Here is a 22,089-nt window from a genome sequence, read left to right as displayed (position 1 = left end):
CATAAACTCATGTATGTTCTCAGTCATATAGCCATATAGGTTAATCTATAGACTGAGAATTGAATTTTCAGGTATCTACTTGAAATTTGGACATAACCCTTCATATTGAATTCTATTATGACATATGACTGAATCTGCACTCCAGCACATTTTTATCTGGTGGTGGGATAAGAATATCTTTATAGCGACAGGGGCAATTAGGGCTAGCCGCCGAGGAACGGGGGGCACCCAAAAAATTAAGGTGTTTTTGACCTCCGTTGCCAGGTAGGGTAACATCAGGGAATATTTAGACCCCCTTGGTTCATCATAACTATAACCTAATTAATTACAACAGGTGGTGTACACCCTTTGCCCACTGACCTATATTAGGACTTCACTGAACTATCACTAATCACGACTTTGACGTCCCCCTTGATATATCTGGAAATTTTTCCAATCTTCTAGCAATTGTTATAGTATTTTAACATGAATATAATAAATGTTACGTTTTACAATGTAAAGTAGTCAGTGTACAGCCTGAATAACAGTGTAGATTTGGTGTGCCCTCTAAATAACTCAACACATAGCCAATAACTAAAGATGAGCAAGTACCGTAACATTCGTAATCACTACACTCATAACTACGGATGGGCAATCCCGATCTGTAAAGTTCGGAGTCCGTACCGAACACATAGTGATCGTGTACACGACCCCGAACACGAGCTTTCCTGGGGAGCTCGTGTTACAGTTTGAGTCCAGTTCGGGTCAGGGGCTGTAAAAAAAGCACGTTATTAAAAAACATTATGATCATACTTACAGGTCCAGCGATGCGATCTGTATACTGTGCCTCCCGAGATACAGGACCTTCCGTGACGTCATACCCATGTCACCAGTCACGTTTGAATGTTGTATTACCTCATTGGCTACAGACTGTTCATGTGAGTATGACATCATCAAAGGTTCTTGTGTGTCGTGATGCGAGTGTCGCATCGAATCGCATTGCATCACGGCGCACAATCTCCCAACCGCAGCGGGTCTGCTGCATTTATTTCCATGCAGCTGAGTCGCTCCTGTCCTGAGAGTGGGGTAATGCGAGACGTAAGTGCAATCATCCCCACACTGTCAGCCTGCTTCTTGCTCTGTACAGACCGATGTAGCAAAGCTGACATGGGTCTCTTTGCTTCTCACTATGTATAGACTGTCTGTGCACAGTGATAAAGCCGAGTTGACATTGGACTTTGCTTCTCACTGTGTGTAGAAAATGTCTGTTCACAGTGATGTAGCAGAGCTGACTTGGCTCTCTGTGCTTCTCACTGTGTATAGCCTGTGTCTGTGCACAGTGATGAAGCAGAGTTGACATTGCTGTCCTCCCTGTGGATTACGTCAGACTAAGGATCTTTTAATAATAATAAAGATGGATTCTCTAAATGTTTTTTTGTTTTATTTCTAATAAAAAAGATTTTTTCTGTGTTGTGTTTTTTTTTACTGTTTATTAGAAATTCATGGTAGCCATTTCTAATTTGGCATGACACCATGAATTTCAGGCTTAGTACCATCTGAGAATACAAAGCTGGTATTAACCCCTTTATTACCCAGCGAGCCACCGCATTAGGGCTACTGACGAGTCGGGCAACGTTCCTGGAAATGGCGCTAATGCTAATAAAGAGTGTGCCATGTCCAGGGGCGGCTGCGGGCTGCCGAGAATCACAGCCCCCAGCTGCCTGGCTTTACCTAACTGGCGATTAAAATACGTCGGGAGCCAACGCATTTTTTTTAAACTCTTTTTTTAAATGAAAAAAAATGAATGGGCTTCCCTGTATTTTGATCGCCAGCCAAGGCAAATCAGGCTGCGAGGGTGGCAGCCCCTAGCCATCATTATACAGTCATAAAATCATAAAAACTGAAAATTTTGCAGTGGTCTCTTAATTTTTGCCAGAGCTGCGTGTGTATATATATATATATATATATTATATATATATATATATTATATACATATATACATACTGCTCAACAATATAAAGGGAACGTGTAGAACTAGCATGTGGCATTTTAGTGTTCTCTTTATTTTTTTGAGCAGTATATATATAATGTACACAATATATAGTTGTATTAAAATATATAACTTTGAAAAATAACGTAGCACTCAGCGGTATTTTTGATTGTCAGCGCACATAAAGCAGATGGCTAAAGGCTGCCAATCCCATCTGCCTAGCTCTAGGTTGGCTGGCAATCAAAATACAGGGAAGCCCATTTTTTTTTTTTTTTTTAATTATTCAAAACAATAATTAAAAAAAAATATGTGTGGGCTCCTGCTGCATTTTCTATTGCTAGCTAAGGGTAATATAAGCAGCTAATGGCTGCTAACCCCCACTGATTGGTGTTACCGTCACTGGCAATGGAAAATCCAGGGAAGCCCTTTTTTTTTTTTTACGTGAGCTGTGCCATATTTTTGTATGCTAGCAAGGTACAGCAGGCAGATAAGGGCTGCCCAAACCCCCAGTTACCTATTTGTACCCAGCTGGGAACCAAAAATATAGGGAACTCCTTTTATTAATTATTTCATGAATTTCATGAAATAATTAAAAAAAAAACCAACGTGGGCTTGTGGGCTTCGTCAAATTTTTGTGTCCAGCCATGTACAACGAAGCAGCAGCAAGCTTTCTGGGCCCCCCTGCTGCGAATTGCAGTCCACAGCCACCCCAGAAAATGGTGCTGTCATAGAAGCGCCATCTTCTGGTGCTTTTTCCAACTCTTCCAGTGGTCCTGGTGCTGGGTGCCACGCTGGGTAATAAGGGGTTAATACCAGCTTTGTTTTACCAGCTGGTATTAAGCCAGAGATTCTTAATGTCAGGCCAAGTTTGACCCAGCCATTAGGAATCTCCAATAAAGGGTTAGTAAAAGACACCACACAGAGAAAAAATAGTTTATTACACATAAATACACAGACACATTTAGAGATTCTATCTTTATTACTCCCTCTCATCCCTCCACGATCCTGGTCTTCTGTCTTCTTTCTTCTTCAACCCATGCAGCTCTGCTATGAAAGAAAGCACAGGGGAGGAAGAACACTTCTGCTCCTCGTGCAGTCTAATTACTCAATGAGTGAGCAGAGGCTGCTGGTTAGTAAGCGGTGATGTCACCACTGCCACCCTTGCCATAGTAACCTAACAAGCGGGTTACTATAGTAACGGTGATCTCCGATCACCTGATTCCCGGCGCCGCTATTCATCACCGGCTGTGGCAGCCAATCACTGCATGTGGGCTGACTCTGTAAAGAGTGCCAACATGCAGGGAGGGGGAGCTGAGCATGTATCCGAGCATCTTGCCGATACATGGCGCTCCCCGGGTATACCGAGTACTGAGATGCTTGGGCGAGCACCTTGTACGGGCGAGATGCACTGACACAACCTAGCATGACGTTATAGCCATCTGACTGGTCTGTAATCAACAAGGTAATAGAACATTCACATGTGACTGGTCACATGGGTATGACGTCACGGAAGGTCCTATTGTCAGTGATGGTTACCAGGAGGGCAAAGCGATAATCGGAAACAGAGGCGGCGGGAGAAAGAGTCTACAGGACATGTCGCGGGACCTGTAAGTATAATGACAAAGTTTATTGTTAACTGTATTCTTTATTTTACAGCCCCCCCTCCCCATCCCATAACTGTAAAGTCCAAGTTCGGTGTTCGGACGCAAGTTCGCGTTATCTCAGAACCCGAACTCGAACTATACAAAACGTTCGGGCGAGTCTCCTGAACACGAACATCGGGGGGTTCGCCCATCACTACTCATAACGAGTACTTTGTAATACTTGCGTATTCATTCCGAATAGTGCAATGCAGGTCAATGGGAAATGTGAGTAATTTTCTGCTGGATGCAACAAAGAGGTCTGGAGGCCTTAGGAAAAGGCTGAAATGGATGGGAAAGTGATGAAACTGAATAGGGAGAGCCTGGAGAATATGCCTTTCTTACTCATATATGGTTTCCAGGATCCTCTGAAGCCACACGGAAGAACTTCCGTGTGGCTTCAGTCTATCGGTGCCCCTGCAGTCTATTTTGAACTGCCCTGGCCAGCCTCGCAGTTACTCACAGAGCAGTGTGCGAGCAGCTGCGGGATGATGAGCGCCGACATCAGGAGGTTAGCTCAGATCATTACTTGCTGTGATGATCTCTGCTGAACTCGTGATGTCAGCACTTGTCACTGACTTTCACAACGCCGCATTTTCACATTAAGTCTCGCGGCCAGCCTGAGACTGTGACTAGCAGTGACATCATAGGCTCACAGGACAGTTTGCTTGAGAACGCGGCAGCCATAGAACTCAGTGACGAGCGCTGAAGTCACAAGTTCAGAGGAGTTCACCACTGCAGATAATGAACTCAGCTAACCTCATGACGTTGACATTCGATATGCCCTGCAGTGACCTGGCCTGACCTAATAATGATAGCTCAGGTCACTGCACTGTTCTCCCAGCCAATGGGGAACATTCAGTTCTTCATTGACTGGGCTAGTGAGTATGATATGGATTGTCTTGGGACCCCCTTATCTGATTACGCTGGACCCAGATTTCATTTTTTCTTTCCAATAAATTGGTGAAAGAGGGAATGTTTTGGGGAGTGTTCTTTCAAATAAATTTTTTTTTGTTGTCTTTTTTTTTAGTACTGACTGGGTTAGGGATGTCGGGTATCTGATAAATGCTGGGACATTACTAATGCCAGGGCTTGATGCCAGGTGACATTACACAGCTGGTATCAACCCCATATATTACCCCATTTGCCACCACACCAGTGCAATGGGATGAGCTGGCGGCAAAGCGCTAGGATTGGCACATCTAATAGATGTGCCACTTCTTGGGCGACTGCAGCCTGCTATTTTTAGGCTGTGGAGTTTCCAATAACTTTGGACCTCCCTAGTCTGAGAATACCAGACCACAGCTGTCCGATGTACCTTGGCTATTGATCCAATTTGGGGGGACCCCACATTTTTTGTTTCAAATTATATATTTAATTTAAAATAACAGTGTAGAGTGCTCTCTGTCTTGGATTACCAGCCAAGGTAGAGCTGCCAGCTGAGGTCTGTAGGCTGCCACAGTCTGCTTCACCTCAGCTGTGTACAAAAAATAGGGGGGACCCCACGTCATTTTTTGGTGGAAAATAATTGGTTTTGTTTTTAGCCACAAAATAATCACCCTTTAGTGCCACACCAAAAAAAGGCACTAAAGGGTGGAAGATTACAAAATGCAGGGGAGTGGGACATTATATACGTCTATCTATCCAGCTATCTATCTTTCTAGATTTTGACTGTATGTAACCCTCCTTCCAGTTTTTTGCGGACCGCAAAAAAAATGGAAAACACACGGATGTAAAACAGACCGTATACAGAATGGAATGGGTGCGGTTGTCACACGGATGTGCATTGTTTAAAAAAAAAAAGCCCTATGGCCTGAGTCATGGTTGACACAGGGAGTCACCATCACAAGGGCCTCCAATGACAAATAGTAGTTAGGCTGGAGTAGGACTACTGTCCTGGTTTGTCCGCCACTGCACAATGTGCATAATGTTTACAAAAATTAGCCGTATGGGCTGAGTCATGGTTGACGCAGGAAAGAAACGGCTTAATATGGGAAGGGGTGGACGTTAACAGCAGTAGTCAAATTGAACATTTTGGGGCAATGTAGTTTGGCTTGCTTTTATCTGGAGGGATTGCAAACTATGGAGAAATCCAGTTCTTGTTGAATTTAATCAGACTAAAGGGCCCGTTACACGCTACGATGTATCTAACGATATGTCATCGGGGTCACGTCGTAAGTGACGCACATCCGGCATCGTTTGACATATCATGGCGTGTGACAGCTACGAGCAACTGTGATCGTGCAAAAATACTCACCTTATCGTTGATCTTTGACACGTCGCTCATTTTCAAAAAAATCGAACGACCTTCTGTGCGTCGGTTGTTCATTGTTCCCAAGGCAGCACACATCGCTCCGTGTGACACCTCGGGAACGATGAACTGCAGCTTACCTGCGGCCGCCGGCAATGCGGAAGGAAGGAGGTGGGTGGGATGTTACGTCCCGCTCATCTCCGCCCCTCCGCTTCTATTGAGAGGCCACTGTGTGACGTCGCTGTGTCGCTGAACGTCCCTCCCCCTTCAGGAAGAGGATGTTCGCCGCCCACAGTGAGGTCGTTCGGAAGGTAAGTACGTGTGACGGGGGTTACCGACTTTGTGCCACACGGGCAACAAATTGCCCATGCTGCACAAACGATGGGGGCGGGTGCGATCGCACATGCGATCGCACGAGAAATTGAAGCGTGTAAAGCGGCCTTAAGTCTGTCTGCATTTTCTGTGGAGAGGCTTGAGCGCCTATCAGTGATGATTGCCCCAGCAGAACTGAAAACACACTCTAACATCACACTAGCAGCCAGCACCTCCAAGGCGCACAAGGAGAAGTCGGGCAAAGTGTTTAGCTTGGACACCCAATAATTAAAGGGAACTGAAGCATCAGAAAGGACACAGTTATGGTCACTTAAGTACCCCTTGACCATGTTGTGCAACTTCTCCCTCCTTGGCATTGTTACAGGCACAGATAGTCCTTGCTGATTTTCTGGTTTATTTGAAAATGGCCCAGTTTGCGCACATTTTCCTTCCACCTCTGTTGGACCTGGTGTTGCTGTCTCTCCCCATTAATCCTTCTTGTTGAAAAGAGGCGGTAACTCTGCTGCCAGCATTGTCTGAGGGTGATGTTTTCATCAACTGATCTACAACGACCCTCTTGGAGGATTCCATTGTGCAACCCTTTAGTGACTCCAGTGTAGAGAAGGAAATTTCTCCTTGTACCGTAGGTCCAGAAAGGTGGCCAAACAGTATAGGCTGTTGGATAAAATGTGTATCACGCGAGGGTCTTGCCACAGACACTTACACATGAACTGTGCCATGTGGGCCAAGCTGTAAACAGGAAAGGTTCTTTTTCCCCACCAGGAGGAACAATACCCATTCTTTCCTCATGCTGACTCGCCTTCTCCTCCTCCACTTCCTCCTCTCCATCCCATCCATGCTGGACAGACATGAAGCTGGGGTTGAGAGTCCCTGTTGTAGCATTGGGAGTCCCCTGGGTAGCACAGAAAAACAAGTCTTCTTCCTCCTCATCCTCCTCATCATCACCCAGTGTTGCCTCAGAATATTGTCAGGGCTGGGTAGTATCACCCATTGGGAAATCTGGCTCCATAGCCACATGAGAACCAAAAAACTATTCATTTCAGAAGTACAAACCATCAAAAATCAAAAGAAAAACTAAAACTTATCGATTTATTTTGTCATATTAAAAGGGGAATTCCCAAACATTAATTGAGACAAACAAGTGCAAGTAAACAATTACAAGGGGGGCTGTTCCTGGTAACACCCTATTGTGGCTCCTACCTTGCCGCAGAGGTTGGCACCCTAAAACCTGCGTAATTGGCACCCCTGCTCACCGTCAACTCTCCCTGTGGGTCCTGATGAAGCCCTAACAGGTAATTGGTAACAGTGCTATATATACAATGCTGATAATATTGTGTAACCAAGCAGAATCTAACATAGATAATATATACTATACTTAACCAATATGATTAAACTGGGAGAGTATTGAGGCACATCGCCCCAAATAAGCCACTCATATTTAAATTTGTCAAAATGACCCCCGACATATTTCCCCCCATTTATAAGAGGTTCCTATATGTATATATATATATATATATATATATATATATATAGGTATATACATATATATATAAAATAGCTAAGCTTGGTCTGAATAGAGGAATCCTAATTTCCACAATTCCCAATGCAGCATAAGTTATCTAGTATCTAATGTTGAGCAAGTTATAGGACTAAAAATTTTCTATTCCACTCCTGAGGAACCTCTGATAAACGAGGGGAAACGCGTCAGGTGGTCATTTTGACAAATTTAAATACGAGTGGTTTATTCGGGACGATGTTCCTCAATACTCTCCCAGTTTAATCATATTGGTTGAGTATAGTATATATTCTATGTTAGATTCTGCTTGGTTACACTGGATTATCAACATTGTATATATAATACTGTCACCAATTACTGTTAGGGCTTTATCAGGACCCACAAGTGAGTCGACGGTGAGCGGGGGCGCCAATTGCGCAGGTTTTAGGGTGCCAACCTCCGCAGCAAGCTAGGGGCTACAATAGGGTGTTATGTTACCAGGGACAGCCCCCCTTGTAATTGTTTCCTTCCACTTATTTGTCTGACTCTCAGTCTGACAGGCATGTTGAAGCTGGTATTCAGCTACTGCCCTCTGCTGCTCAGTAATCTTCGCCAACATATAGAATGTAGAGTTCCACCGTGTAGGCAAGTCACACAAGAGTCGGTAATAAGGATCATAAGCTGCACACTAACCACTATCAAAATATAAACATGAAAAATGGTAAAACATTACTGCTATAGGGATACTATGAACAATGAAAAATATATTTAGCTATCTGGAAAAAATGCATTACATGAAAAATGATTTTGAAAAAACTGCTATGAATATTTAAAAGTAATAGAGAAGTTTAGCAAATGTATTGATCAATGCAAATTAGTCCGAAAACCAGTGACAAGGTAATCTCTAATTTTTCGGGAACCTAACCTTAATGCCTCAGTGTGCTATTAAAAATCTGCAAGTATGGGCAGACAGGATCCTGGCTATATAGGCTCATGAATAGAGTCTTGTAATAGGGCGGGGTTCTAGGTTCTCAGTCAGAAGAAACTGCATGCTATTCAGAAAAAAGACTGACTGGAACACCTATATGCTTCCGTTCCAAGATCTCAGGCACGGACAACTGGACACTTTCCTGGGACAACGAAGTGGCTGTGGTTGATGTTTACTGTGTCTGTGCAATTGCACCTTGTGGGCAGGATGTATGAACGCCTGCTTCCTGGACAGCAGATTGTGAAGGACGTAGCACAGGTGACATGGCATTGGTTTGACCTGCAGACACAAATATGAAACCCTGGTGTCCTGTCCACCTACTGGAGTGCTTGGCTGCCATGTGGTTCCGCATACTGGTGGTGCTCAGGTTGCCTTTGCCATGGCCTTTGCTCAACTTGTTATTGAAGATGCTACAGATTACAATGTTTTTCTCTGAAGGACTTTAAAAAAAAATTCCAGACAGATGTTGAACGCCCCTTGCACTGCACCACAGTGGAGGAGCTCTTGGGAACAGTTGACCCAGTTCTCACTCTGGGCAAACCACTACCCATTGGTGCCTGTGTTGGGGCTACATATCCATCTTCCTCTGTGTTGCTGTGCTGGATATGCATGTCAACAGTCCAGGTCATATCAGTGGACTCATCATCGACCACCTCGTCTTCTATCTCATCCTCCTTCCCACTTGAGATTGTAGGCTGATCTGATGGTAACTGTGTCTCGTTGTCTTCAGCCTCCACCTCTGGGGACAGTAAATCATGTTCCTCAAAGTGGCTTTCTTCTGCCCGTAAGTCCTCAAATACCTACGCATCAATGCATGCCACCTCCTCACGTTCCTCTTCAGTGCTGCATGGCAAAAGATCAGAGCCAACAAAATGATACGTACAAAACAGATCCTCAGTGTGGCCAAGTTTGGGGTCATATGTCTCCTGTGACTGATGAAGGGGGAGGAAGGAGGACCAGGTTGCCGATTGGATGGGGCAGCCTTCTGTGCATTCACAGTATACTGTGTGTTTGTCGAAGATTGGTTGCTACTTCACAAATGCGAAGAGGCCTTGTCTGCTATCCAAGACAGAATCTGCTCTCGCTCTTCTGGCTTCCACACACTTTCCAGACCGGGACATTTGGCAAGGTACATAGTGCATGCATCAAGCTTCTTCTGACCTGACAGACTCAGTGCCTTGTCGCCTACCACTGACAACACCACACCCATGTCCACATCCCTATCCCTTAAGAACTGCCTTTTTTGTCATTTTGGGTTTTGCTGACATATTTGCAGATGTTAATGGCCCAAGCCAAGCAAACTTTGACCCCCATAATATTGTGGAGAAAGTTCAAGTGAGTACTTTGTATCAGGCAGCACAAAATGGTAGAGTCCTGCTTTGTATTTGCAAAAGCCACTAGCAAGATATTAATGTGGCTGTAACCCCCTAACTATTGTGGAAATAGCAACGGTGCATTTAGTGTATCAGTGTGACGCTTGCCCGAAACCACAGTCCCAGGATGGCTGATACGGGCAGGATAGGCGAGGTGCAAATACGGCAGGTAGGAGAGAAGTCAGAGAGCAGGCAGGGGTCAAAGCAGGAATCAATAATAAGAGTAGTGAGAACCAGAGTCTATCAGGAATACAATCTATATCTGGCAATGGCCAGCAGACAGAAGGGGGAATTAGAAGGGTGAGGTGTCTTTCTATTGGCTGTAGCTGAATGGTGTTAATTTCAGCTAGAAGACACACAACACCTACACTCACTACAGGTGCTAGGAAAACCCAGCTTAGTGGATGAGCGGAGCCTGCACCCACCAGAGCCACTGGCCCTGACTCCTCTCCTATCACCAACACAGTCCATGGTGGGAATACGGCGGCACCTGGTGACTGAAGCAGAAGTCGCAGGAGCGGAGTCTGGTGAGGACGTGACAATCAGGCAGCACGAAATGGTAGAGTCCTGCTTTGTAACTATTTGCAAAAGCCACTAGCAATGTATTAATGTGGCTGATGTGGATGGACGGCACAAGTCAGGTTGTAAATCCCTAAGTATTGTGTAAACAGGAATGATGCATTTACTGTATTTCAGGCAGCAGAAAATGGTAGCGTCCTGCTTTGTATTTGCAAAAGCCACTAGCAACGTATTAATGTGGCTGGTGTGGATGGATGGCACAGGTCAGGCTGTGAACCCCTAAATATTGTGGAAACAGAAATGATGCTTTACTGGATCAGGCAGCAGTAAATGCTAAAGTACTGCTTTGTAACTATTTGCAAAAGCCACAAGCAACATATTAATGTGGCTGAAGTGGACAGACAGCACAAATCAGGCTGTGAATCCCTAAATAGTGTAGAAACAGGTCCTGATTCCCTACCTAATCCACAATCTCTCCCTCCCTGCTGTGACTTTGTTCAGTGCTATCAGCTCTTAAAAGAGCTATTGTATTTTGGTTTCTATGATGGTACTATGGAGGTAGTGACTCACACTGCTTTAAACACTGTCCCTGCTCAGAAATCTGTCCCTCTATACACTACACTGACCTACACTGCAGGTAGCCCTGAAAGGGGCTTTTTGTGTTATTAAGAGGCAAACACTTTCCCTAGCAGCTGCTCATTTTATCCCTATGCTGATACAATGCTGGCTCCAGACGCAATGTGCGCAAAATGGTGGCGCAAGGTCTTATATAGACCTTATGACGCTGAGCGGCCAGCCAATCACAGTAATGCCACAACCAAGATGGCTGTCGCATTACTGTGATTGGTTAAGAAGCCCAGCATGTTTATTGGCTGTAAATCAGGTGCCAAACTTGGCTTGGTGGGACATCCAAATATAGCGAGGTGGATAAACCATTACTCGCTATATAACGAATAGCCCGAATACCATACTATTCTTCAAATAACGTATAGTGGTGAATACATTCGCTCATAATTAACGTCAAAACCGCTGGCAACAAAAGTGAGTACACCTCTAAATGAAAATGTCCAATTTGTGCCCAATGTGTAAATTTTTATGTGGCGATCATTATTTTCAGGCACTGCCTTAACCCTTTTGGGAATGGAGTTCACTAGAGCTTCGCAGGTTGCCAGTAAAAAATCTCTTCCACTCCTCCATGACATCATCACGGATCTGGTGGATATTAGACACCTTGTGCTCCTCCATCTTTCATTTGAGAATGCCCCACAGATGCTCAATAGGGTTTAGGTCTGCAGACATGCTTGTCCAATCCAGCACCTTTACCTTCAGTTTTTAGCAAGGCATTGGTTATCTTGGAGGTGTGTTTGGGGTCTTCATTATGTTGGAACACTGACCTACGGCCCAGTGTGTTACTGATGGTAGCCTTTGTTATGGTGGTCCCAACTCTATGCAGGTCATTAACTAGGTCCCCCTGTGTGGTTCTGGGATTTTTACTCACCGTTCTTGTGATTATTTTGACCCCAAGGGGTGAGATTTTGTGTGGAGCCCCAGATCGAGGGAGATTATCAGTGGTCTTGTATGTCTTCCATTTTCTTATTATTGTTTCCAGAGTTGATTTCATCACACCAATCTGCTTGCCTATTGCAGATTCAATCTTCCCAGCCTGGTGCAGGGCTACAATTTTGTTTCTGGTGTCTTTTAACAGCTCTTTGGTCTTCACAATAGTGGAGTTTGGAGTGTGCCTGTTTGAGGTTGTGGACAGGTGTCTTTTATACTGATAACAAGTTCAAACAGGTGCCATTATTACAGGAAATGAGTGGAAAACAGAGGAGCATCTTAAAGATGAAGTTACAGGTCTGTGAGAGCCAGAAATCTTGCATGTGTTTAGGTGACTAAATACTTATTTCCCACCATAATTTGTAAAAAAAATCTTGCCAAATCAGACAAGGTGATTTTCTGGATTTTTTTTCCCTCATTTTGTCTCTCATAGTTGTGGTCTACCTATGATGTCAATTACAGTCCTCTCTCATCTTTTTAAGTGGGAGAACTTGCACAATTGGTGGCTGACTAAAAACTATCTAAAAAGACAAATATCACTGTTTTTCTCACTATCTGACATGAAATCAGAATAAACCTTTCTCATTTTAGGACAGTTCATATTCCTAACATTTTTTATATTTGCCAAATACCAGAATAATGAGAGAGAGAATGTTTTAAGGCATTTTTATTACTTTCTGCAAAGTCATAAGTTTACATACACTAATGCGGGCGTCACACGAGACGATATATTGTGAGATATGTCGGCAGGGTCACGTCGTAAGTGACACACATCCGGCATTGTTTGATATATCGTAGCATATGACAGCTACGAGCGACGGTGAACGAGCAAAAATACTCACCTTATCGTTGCTTGTTGACACGTCGCTCATTTTAAAAAAGTCGTTTCTTCTTGCCTGCGCCGGTTGTTCATCGTACTCGAGGCAGCACAAATCGCTCCGTGTGACACCCCGGGAACGATGAACACAGCTTACCTTATGTCCCGCTCATCACCGCCCCTCTGCTTCTATTGGACGGCCGCTGTGTGACGTCACTGTGACGCTGAATGTCCCACCCCCTTCAGGAAGTGGATGTTCGCCACCCACAGCGACGTTGCTCAGCAGGCAAGTGCGTGTGACGGGGGTTTAATGACTTTGTGCGCCACGGGCAACTAATTGCCCGTGACGCACAAACGACGGGGGCGGGTGTGATTGCTCGTGCGATTGCACGATAGATCGTCTCGTGTGACGCCCGCATAAGAGTGCTATGCCTTTGAACAATATGGGACAGCCCATATGATGATGCAATGTCTTTGGAAGCTTCTGATAGATTTATTGGCAAGATCTGAATTAATTAGACCCACCTATGGATGTATTTTAATGCACACCTGAAACACCCTGATTCTTTGAGTTGCATCATGGGAAAGTCAAAAGAAATCAGCCAAGATCTCAGGAAGAGAATTGTGGACTTGCACAAGTCTGGTGCATCCTTGCGTGCAATTTCCAGATACTTAAAGGTGCATTGTTCATCTGTACAAAAACTTATATGCAAGTACAAGCAAGATTGGAATATTCAGCCACCATACCACTCAGGAAGGAGACGGGTTTTGTGTACCAGAGATGAACATGCTTTGGTCAGACATATCCATATCAACCCAAGAACAAAAGCAAAAGACCTTGTGAAGATGCTGGCGGAAGCTGGTAAGATTGTGTCAGTTTCCACAGTGAAACGAGTACTGTATCAACATGAGCTGAAAGGCTACTCTGTCAGCAAGAAGTCATTACTCAAAAACAAACATAACAAAGCCAGATTAATGTTTGCAACTGCACACAGGAACAAAGACCTTAATTTTTAGAGACATGTCTTGTGGTTTGCTGAAACTAAAATTTAACTGTTTTGCCATAATGACCATCGTTATGTTTGGAGGAAAAAGGGAGACACTTTGAAGCCTAAGAACACTATCCCAAGTGTTAAAAACAGGGGGTGGCAGCATCAAGCTGTAGGGTTGTTTTCTGCAGGAGGGACTAGTGCACTTCACAAAATAGATGGCATCATGAGGAAATAAGATTATGTGGCAATACTGAGGCAACGTCCTAAGACATCAGCCAGGAACTTAAAGCTTGGGCGAATATGGGTATTCCAAATGGATAATGACGGAAGCATACTGCCAAACAGGTTACAAAGGGACTTAAGGATAACAAAGTCAATGTTTTGGAGTGGCCATCAGAAAGCCGTGATCTCAATCCTATTGAAAATTTATGGGCAAAGCTGAAAAGGCCGATGCAAGGAAGGTGACCTACAAACATGGCTCAGCTACACCAGTTCTGTCAGAAGGCATGGGTCCAAATTTCTACCAAATAGTGTTAGAAGCTTGTGGAAAGATATCCAAAATGTTTGACACATGTCATACAGTTTAAGGGCAATGGTGCCAAATACTAATGAAATGTATGTAAACATTTGACTTTGCAGAAAGTAATAAAAATGTCTTAAAATATTCTCTCAATGGTCATTGTTGGGTGAAATATAAATTTTAATGTTGAAGCTCAATAAAAAAAGTTGTTGTAAATGCACAAATCTATTGTAAAACCACAATATTTCGTAATAAAACTGAATGCAGTTTTGCTGTAGGGTTTTGGATTGATGGTTGCTCTACCGACACAAGTCAATGCACCCGTAAGTTATTAGTCTCTTTTACTTTGGTGACACATATACCTATATTTGGTTATACGCAGGTACTATACTAGAAACAGCAGTGGAATTACTAGCAAATAGGGACGAAGTTTTCCTATTTTCTCACAAATTACTCCGTGGAGACATAGAAGACAAAAGACAGATCTGTCAACTGCAGCTTGATGATCGTTTTCACACTAAAAAAAATGAACTCAAAAGTTCATGAAAACAGGTATTGCAAAACCTTGTATCACATTCCATTATGTAGCCAATGATAATAATAGGTGGAACGTCACTTTAAATGGCATAAAACGGTAAGTGACCAGTAATTGCTGGAAGAAAGCATCGGAAAATCGACCAATGCATTAGTGCAGATGTGTCAGCACTGATTCCGCTCAGCATTACTGTTCAGCTAAGTGTGCATATAGTGTACCGAAAATAGTTTTCTGATCGATGTAAAATACCACGGAGACCTCTGAAGGTGGCTAGGCCTAGCACTGCAAGAGTTAATCACCAATACTTATTCCAACACTCACATTAATCTTCCTAAAACACTTAACTGATTTCTTTTCCTTTTACAGCAGCCTAAAACACGGGCCATAAAGATCCAGGGTTTATGAGTTGTGACATAAAACTGCAGGGCAGATTCATAAAAAGGAGGGACGGGGAAAACATAGCATAGATGAAAGAAACAGACGTAAGAATTCAAACAATGTTTCAAGGTTATCAAACACTGCGGCCTGAGAAGGCTTGGGGTGTAGAATAGTTGGGTGATGGGGTATTTTTAAGCCTATTACTGTGTTGTTACTCGGTGGGTTTGATTCTATAAATGTTCTACTATGTATTGATAGAAAAGTGCAACTTTTTTGGAACGTGAGAAGGGGTTTTTAACAATTAAAAGTTATCCCGTATCCTTTACTTAGTGATCGCTAGTGGTCTTATTGCTGGGACCACAAGAATTCCAAAAATAATGCTTGGAATCTCAAGAATGGGTTATGCAGAGCTCCATCTGAATGAAACGGAGTTGGACATGTTTGACCTCCACTCCATTTTATATGGGATCGCTGGAAATTGCCAAACATAAGCGCTGTACCCAACATTCTCATACAGTCCAATAGACAACAAAGACAGCAAAAGTCAACTACGAGCATGTATGCTGCATTCAAGATAGAGCTCTTCAAACCGTCGTCAACAGAATGCTTGTGGTCCCAATGGTGAGATCTCTAGTGATCAGTAAGTTATCTTTAGTAGGTTTAGTAAGTTACTTTAAATTTTGAGAATGCCACTTTAATAGTAAAATTAAGAAAATTATGTTTTGTCTAGCAAGATGAGTTTTTATAATACCAAATGTTATGCAAGTGCTAAACATCTTCGCAAGTGTGGAAGGCACAAAATTGTATTTTTGCTCTAGTGTGTTGCATGGCCAGATGTAAAGAAGACCTATTGAAATGAAAATACTTCATTCCATCAATTCCTCATGGGTTTCAAGATCTCTGCTTGAGGTTATTGCGTAAAATCCCTTACTGTTTCCTTTCTGCGTGGTCAGATGATAACGCAGGTACAGGTAGTTTGCAGCTGCTAAAAGTAACAGCTCGTTAAGGGAATCTGACAGCAGGTTTTTGCTATGTAAGTTGAGGATATCATGATGTTGGGGTTATAAAACAAAAAGCAACCATCTCTCTTATCTGTGTGCATGCTATTATTTACTTAAACTAATAACTTTATTACCACGTGATTAACATTACAGGACTATAAAGGCATATGCAGTCCAACATTCCCCCTGATGGGATTGACACATCACAGTCAATGTACAATATCTTTAGAGAGCCTGTTGGGCATGGATAGCTCCCTGGGCTCAGCTACATGTTTTAAACTCAAATTTTTGATTATATGAGAATGGCTGCACCCAGTAATTTAAGTTATATGCTGTTGTATTCAGAATCTCCTTGCCTACATTATGTTGCTGTCAGATCAGGCAACAAAAACCTGCAGACAGATTCCCTTTAATGGTGTTTTTTTCTGTAGAACCGGTCCATAACCAGATACAACATAGCATTACCATCCCTTGGAAAAAATCTCTAGGCATGTACACTATAGCTTACATTTCCTAATACTGTTTAACAAACAAGCAGCTACAGTTCAGCTTGTTCCAAGATGTGCGGAATCTTTCACTGGTGTGCTCTTAGTAAAGATTCAAATCAATAATGAATTTGTCTAAATAGATTAGATAAAAAAGTAAGTAAAGCTAATGCCAGAATACTAAACAGAAGCCCATGTTTCTAGGATAGTTGCATCTCTTTTTTATGCTGTTATAAGGACCCCAAATTACTGCAAACAGAAATATCAGCTTACCTGAGCAGTGAGGTAGGAAGCCACTCCAGCGCCCATCCAGCTGGCAAATCCGGGTAGCATTCCCAATGAGGGTTCGTTTGCCAAGGCAGCTGTACTGGACCGCAGAACCCACTGTGTATCTTCTTCCAGAAACCTGGGCATTGGGTGGAAGACCAGGGGAACCACAAGAGATCACTGAAAACCATGGAAAAATACAATATCTCTTTAGCCATTGAAGTGGAGGCTACAAACTCCATGAAAACATCTACGGTAAATCTAACTTATAGTTATAAAGGTTACTTACAATGGCAGCTGGGAAGATCTCGATCCCAAGTGCCATCTCCCTGGCAGGAAAGAACATGTGTTCCCATTAAATAGTAACCATGGCTGCACTCAAAGGAGACGGATGTACCAAAGCTGAATCGATCTGGACCTTTCTGTAGAACCCGTCTGAGGCCATTCTCAACATGTCCAGGATCTGTGCAGTTTAAGACTGGTAGAAAGAAAGAACATTCACATAAAAAGTCAGGACTTGATAGATATGGAATAGATAGATATGATATCGATAGAATATATATAGATAGATAGGTAGATAGATATGGGATAGATAGATATGATATAGATAAATAGATAGATACATAGATATGAGATAGAGGGATAGATAGATAGATAGATAGATATGAGATAGAGGGATAGATAGATAGATATGAGATAGAGGGATAGATAGATAGATAGATGGATAGATAGATGGATAAATGGATAGATAGATGGGTAAATGGATAGATAGATAGATAGATAGATAGGTATAAAGATGGATAAATGGATAGATAGATAGATAGATAGATAGATAGATAGATAGATAGATAGATAGATAGATAGATATATAGAGGGATAGATAAATAGATAGAGAGAGAGATGGATAGATAGATTAATAGATATGAGATAGATAGATAAATAGATAGATATGAGATAGATAGATAGATGGATAGATATGAGATAGATAGATAGATATGAGATAGATAGACAGATAGATAGATAGAGGGATAGATAGATAGATAGATATGAGATAGATAGGCATCCTCACTTTACATGCCTTTTAATTGATTTTCCACCTTTGATTTTTTTAAAGCAGCACTCCAGTGGTTTTTGCTTTATTTCCCCTTTGGAGCAATGCTTTAAATATAAGTCGCCTTCCCCATTTCTTATACTCACCTGCCGCTGTCTTCATCTTTTTCCTCTTCGCTCTGATCAGTCTCCAGTCTTTCATGGAGCGAGCTGTCAATTAGAACTCAATACACCTCTAAGAGAGCCTCATTCTGCCCTTGTTCTGGCTCTCATAGACTTGCATTGAGCGATTGTGACGTAACTTCTGACTTCAGGCCAGTCAGAAGTTACAGGCATAAGATGGCAACGCAGGACTACAGCAGTACTAAAAAAAGATGAAAACGCCAGAGAGTGGCTATAAGACTGGGAACAGGGGACTTAGATTTAAAGCACCACTCCATTATTGAAAAACAAACAAATGGTGGAGAGATGCTTTAAATCAAGCAGAGGACTTATCATTGTGCTCAGTGATTGTATGAAAGTAGTTACGTCCATTCCATTCACAGAAGGAACCATGGAGAGTGGAATGGAATCCAAGCAGTGTTACAAGAGGAACAGTGAGTGATAGGTATGGCGAATTTGATCATTTTTTCATGTTCCTATCATTTTTACAGCCTACTGTTTTCTCTTTATTGCAAAAATAAGGAATGAAATATTTACAAATTATTGAAGAAGGAGCAAAGCGGTACTACTTACTTCTGCATGTTGGCAGGGCATGACTCCATTGTCCATTGGCTTGGCATTGAGCTTGTATAACACCCTCTAAGACATATCCAGCATTGCATCCAAACTTCACTATGTCATTCAGATTGAACTGTGATCCCTGAGTTATTCCATTTCCAGGATTACCAGGATGTCCACATGTTATTGCTGTAATGACCAGGAGTAAAATGAAAATCTGATGTAACCACACAACTCTTTTTCAATCTTATATCACTTATATCAATAATGAAGCCATCAGGTATTTTTATCTCAGCACCTACATCATGCTGCTCTCAGATTACATAACAAATACTTGATGAAACATTCCCCTTAATGAATAATGTCTCCACAAATTAGCAGTAGTTATAAGTGTTCTGCCTTTACTAAGTAGTAGCAGATTGGTGATGGTGGTCCTCTGAAGACTATGCACAGGACTGTAGAAACCTATCTGGTTGTCCGGGAGGTAAATATTGTAGATACTTTCCAGTTTATGGATATGTGTTTTTTCATATTATAAAATGATTAGAGAGACAATAGAAGTGTAGTGTATCAATTGCACAAGTGGTATCTATTGATGCTTTGGAGAAATCCTTGATAATGATTTACTTTATCTGTTTCTCAATACCGTACTTACGGACACAGATGGGGGACTTCTCCGACCACCGATGGTCCTGCTGACATATTCTGACAGATTTTCCAATTAATCTGAAACCTGCATTGCATTGGTATACAACGCTGTCTCGATAATTATAGTTCTGTCCATTAATCAAGCCATTAACTATAGGTTCTGGGGTCCCGCAGTGACCAGCTGTACAAAAGAAACAATCAGTAATCAATGCAGGAAAATAACACATTATTGCCATTAAAAACTTAGAAGGCAAATATAGTATTAAAAGCTGACATTTTTATAATAAATAGGTGGGATGAGTACACCAAAGTGATATAGGGAAGACCTATGGATTCTATATCCCCCAATAAGTTGTATTGAAAAGTGCTGCTATTCTGGTACAGTGTGTTAAACTAAAGAGGACTTGTCATCTCTCATGTCTATTTTAGTAGATAATTCTATGCTTCAAGAAAACACTCAAACAAGATTTATACATCTTTTATTATAGCTCTACATTGTGCAAATCCACTCTTAGACATTTATGAAATGACAACCAGGTGATACCAGTTGGGGGGTGTCCAATCAGTGCTGACAGTATCTCACATAGTAAGGGCACGTGAAGACAACCATATTTTCAGCCCGAATGCTACGCCTCAAACAATCGGATCACACAGTGTTAAGGTCCATCACACACAGAGATAAATCTTTGGCAGATCTGTGGTTGCAGTGAAATCATGGACATATTGTTCCATTTGTACACAGCCACAAGCCTGGCACTGATTGTCCACAATTTCACTGCAACCACAGATCTGCCACTGATTTATCTCTGTGTGTGACAGGGCCTTTATTCAATGAGGCAGTGCACATGTCTGATTGTTTCCTTGTACCGATTTGCCTTTGTAAATTAGATAACACTCAGCCATTCAAGTCTACGGATCCAGGACAAATGTCGTCCAGTACTTGGATGACATTCGAGTGTGGTCCGATTTTCACGGACTGATGGAATGGAGAAGACGGAGAAACTTTTTTTTATTTTATTCTCCACCTCCGAGAAAAATGGATCCCACCCTGGTCAGACTCTAATCAAACGGTGATTACAGGCTAATTAGCACTATCGGACCGTTTTTCTCAGATGGAGACAATACCGTAGTGTGAACCCAGCCTAACTGTCAGTTGTAAATTTAGACATAGAAATGAATTGAGGAAAAATGGGAAAAGCACAAATAAGATTTATTTTAAAAGATGAAGCAGAATTTTTATTTTATAGAAAATACCAGCATTTGTTAAAACAGAGATTTCAGGAGAGTCAATGTACCTTCTTTAATAGTAAATATATTGTTAGTAAATGTAGAATTCAACATAAAAGCTGTACATGACCTTTACATAAAAGCTAACAGGTGTAAATGGCGTATACATAATCGGAAAAGGTGTATATTGCCTTTACATAAAAGGTAAAAGGTAAAAGATGTATATGGCCCTTACATGAAAGGTAAAAGATATATATGACCTTTAAATAAAAGTGAAGAGGTACAGTGGCTTGCAAAAGTATTTTGCCCCCTTGAATTTTTCAACCTTTTCCCACATTTCAGGCTTCAAACATAAAAATAAAACATGAAAATTTTATGGTGAAGAATCAACAACAAGTGGGACACAATTGTGAAGTTGAATGAAATTTATTGCTTATTTTAAACTTTTGTAAAAAATAATAAACTGAAAATGAAGGCGTGCAATATTATTCGGCCCCTTTACTTTCAGTGCAGCAAACTCACTCCAGAAGTTCATTGAGAATCTCTGAATGATCCAATGTTGTCCTAAATGACTGATGGTGATAAATATAAGCCTCCTGTGTGTAATCTAGTATCCATATAAATGCAACTGCTCTGTGATAGTCTCAGTGTTATGTTTAAAGCGCAGACAGCATTATGAAGACCAAGGAACACAACAGGCAGGTACGTGATACTGTTGTGGAGAAGTTTAAAGCCGGATTTGGTTACAAAAAGATTTTCAAAACTTTAAACATCCCAAGAAGCACTGTGCAAGTGATCATATTGAAATGCAAGGAGTATCATATCACTGCAAATCTACCAAGACCTGGCTGTCCATCCAAACTTTCATCTCAAACAAGAAGAAGACTGATTAGAGATGCAGCCAAGAGGCCCATGATCACTCTGGATGAACTGCAGAGATCTACAGCTGAGGTGGGAGAGTCTGTCCATAGGAAAACAATCAGTCGTACACTGCACAAATCTGGCCTTTATGGAAGAGTGGCAAGAAGAAAGCCATTTCTCAAAGATATCCATAAAAAGTGTTATTTAATGTTTGCCACAAGCCACCTGGGAGACACACCAAACATGTGGAAGAAGGTGCTCTGGTCAGATGAAACCAAAATCAAACTATTTGGGCACAATGCTAAACGATATGTTTGGCGTAAAAGAAACACAGCGCATCACTCTGAACACACCATCACCACTGTCAAACATGATGGTGGCAGCATCATGGTTTGGGCCTGCTTTTCTTCAGCAGGGACAGGGAAGATGGTTAAAATTGATGGGACGATGGATGGAGCCAAAT

General features: G+C 42.1%; 1 protein-coding gene across 3 annotated transcripts in view; it reads right to left on the bottom strand.

Annotated features, from left to right (window-relative positions):
- CSMD2 (CUB and Sushi multiple domains 2) overlaps positions 1 to 22,089 on the bottom strand; it is a 1,639,331-nt gene that overhangs the window by 39,770 nt on the left and 1,577,472 nt on the right. For all 3 annotated transcript variants that reach the window (XM_075336114.1, XM_075336115.1, XM_075336117.1), the window contains 4 exons: positions 19,546 to 19,719; positions 18,906 to 19,079; positions 17,410 to 17,598; positions 17,127 to 17,300 (listed from right to left, as the gene is read on the bottom strand). In XM_075336114.1, coding sequence (XP_075192229.1) covers positions 17,127 to 17,300; positions 17,410 to 17,598; positions 18,906 to 19,079; positions 19,546 to 19,719 — 711 coding nt within the window. The remainder of the gene's footprint in view (positions 1 to 17,126; positions 17,301 to 17,409; positions 17,599 to 18,905; positions 19,080 to 19,545; positions 19,720 to 22,089) is intronic.

This window comes from Anomaloglossus baeobatrachus, chromosome 2, assembly GCF_048569485.1.
Source record: "Anomaloglossus baeobatrachus isolate aAnoBae1 chromosome 2, aAnoBae1.hap1, whole genome shotgun sequence".
NCBI lineage: Eukaryota > Metazoa > Chordata > Amphibia > Anura > Aromobatidae > Anomaloglossus > Anomaloglossus baeobatrachus.
The sequence above is the reverse complement of the archived record's forward strand: the minus strand, read 5'-3'. Positions and strand labels throughout refer to the sequence as shown.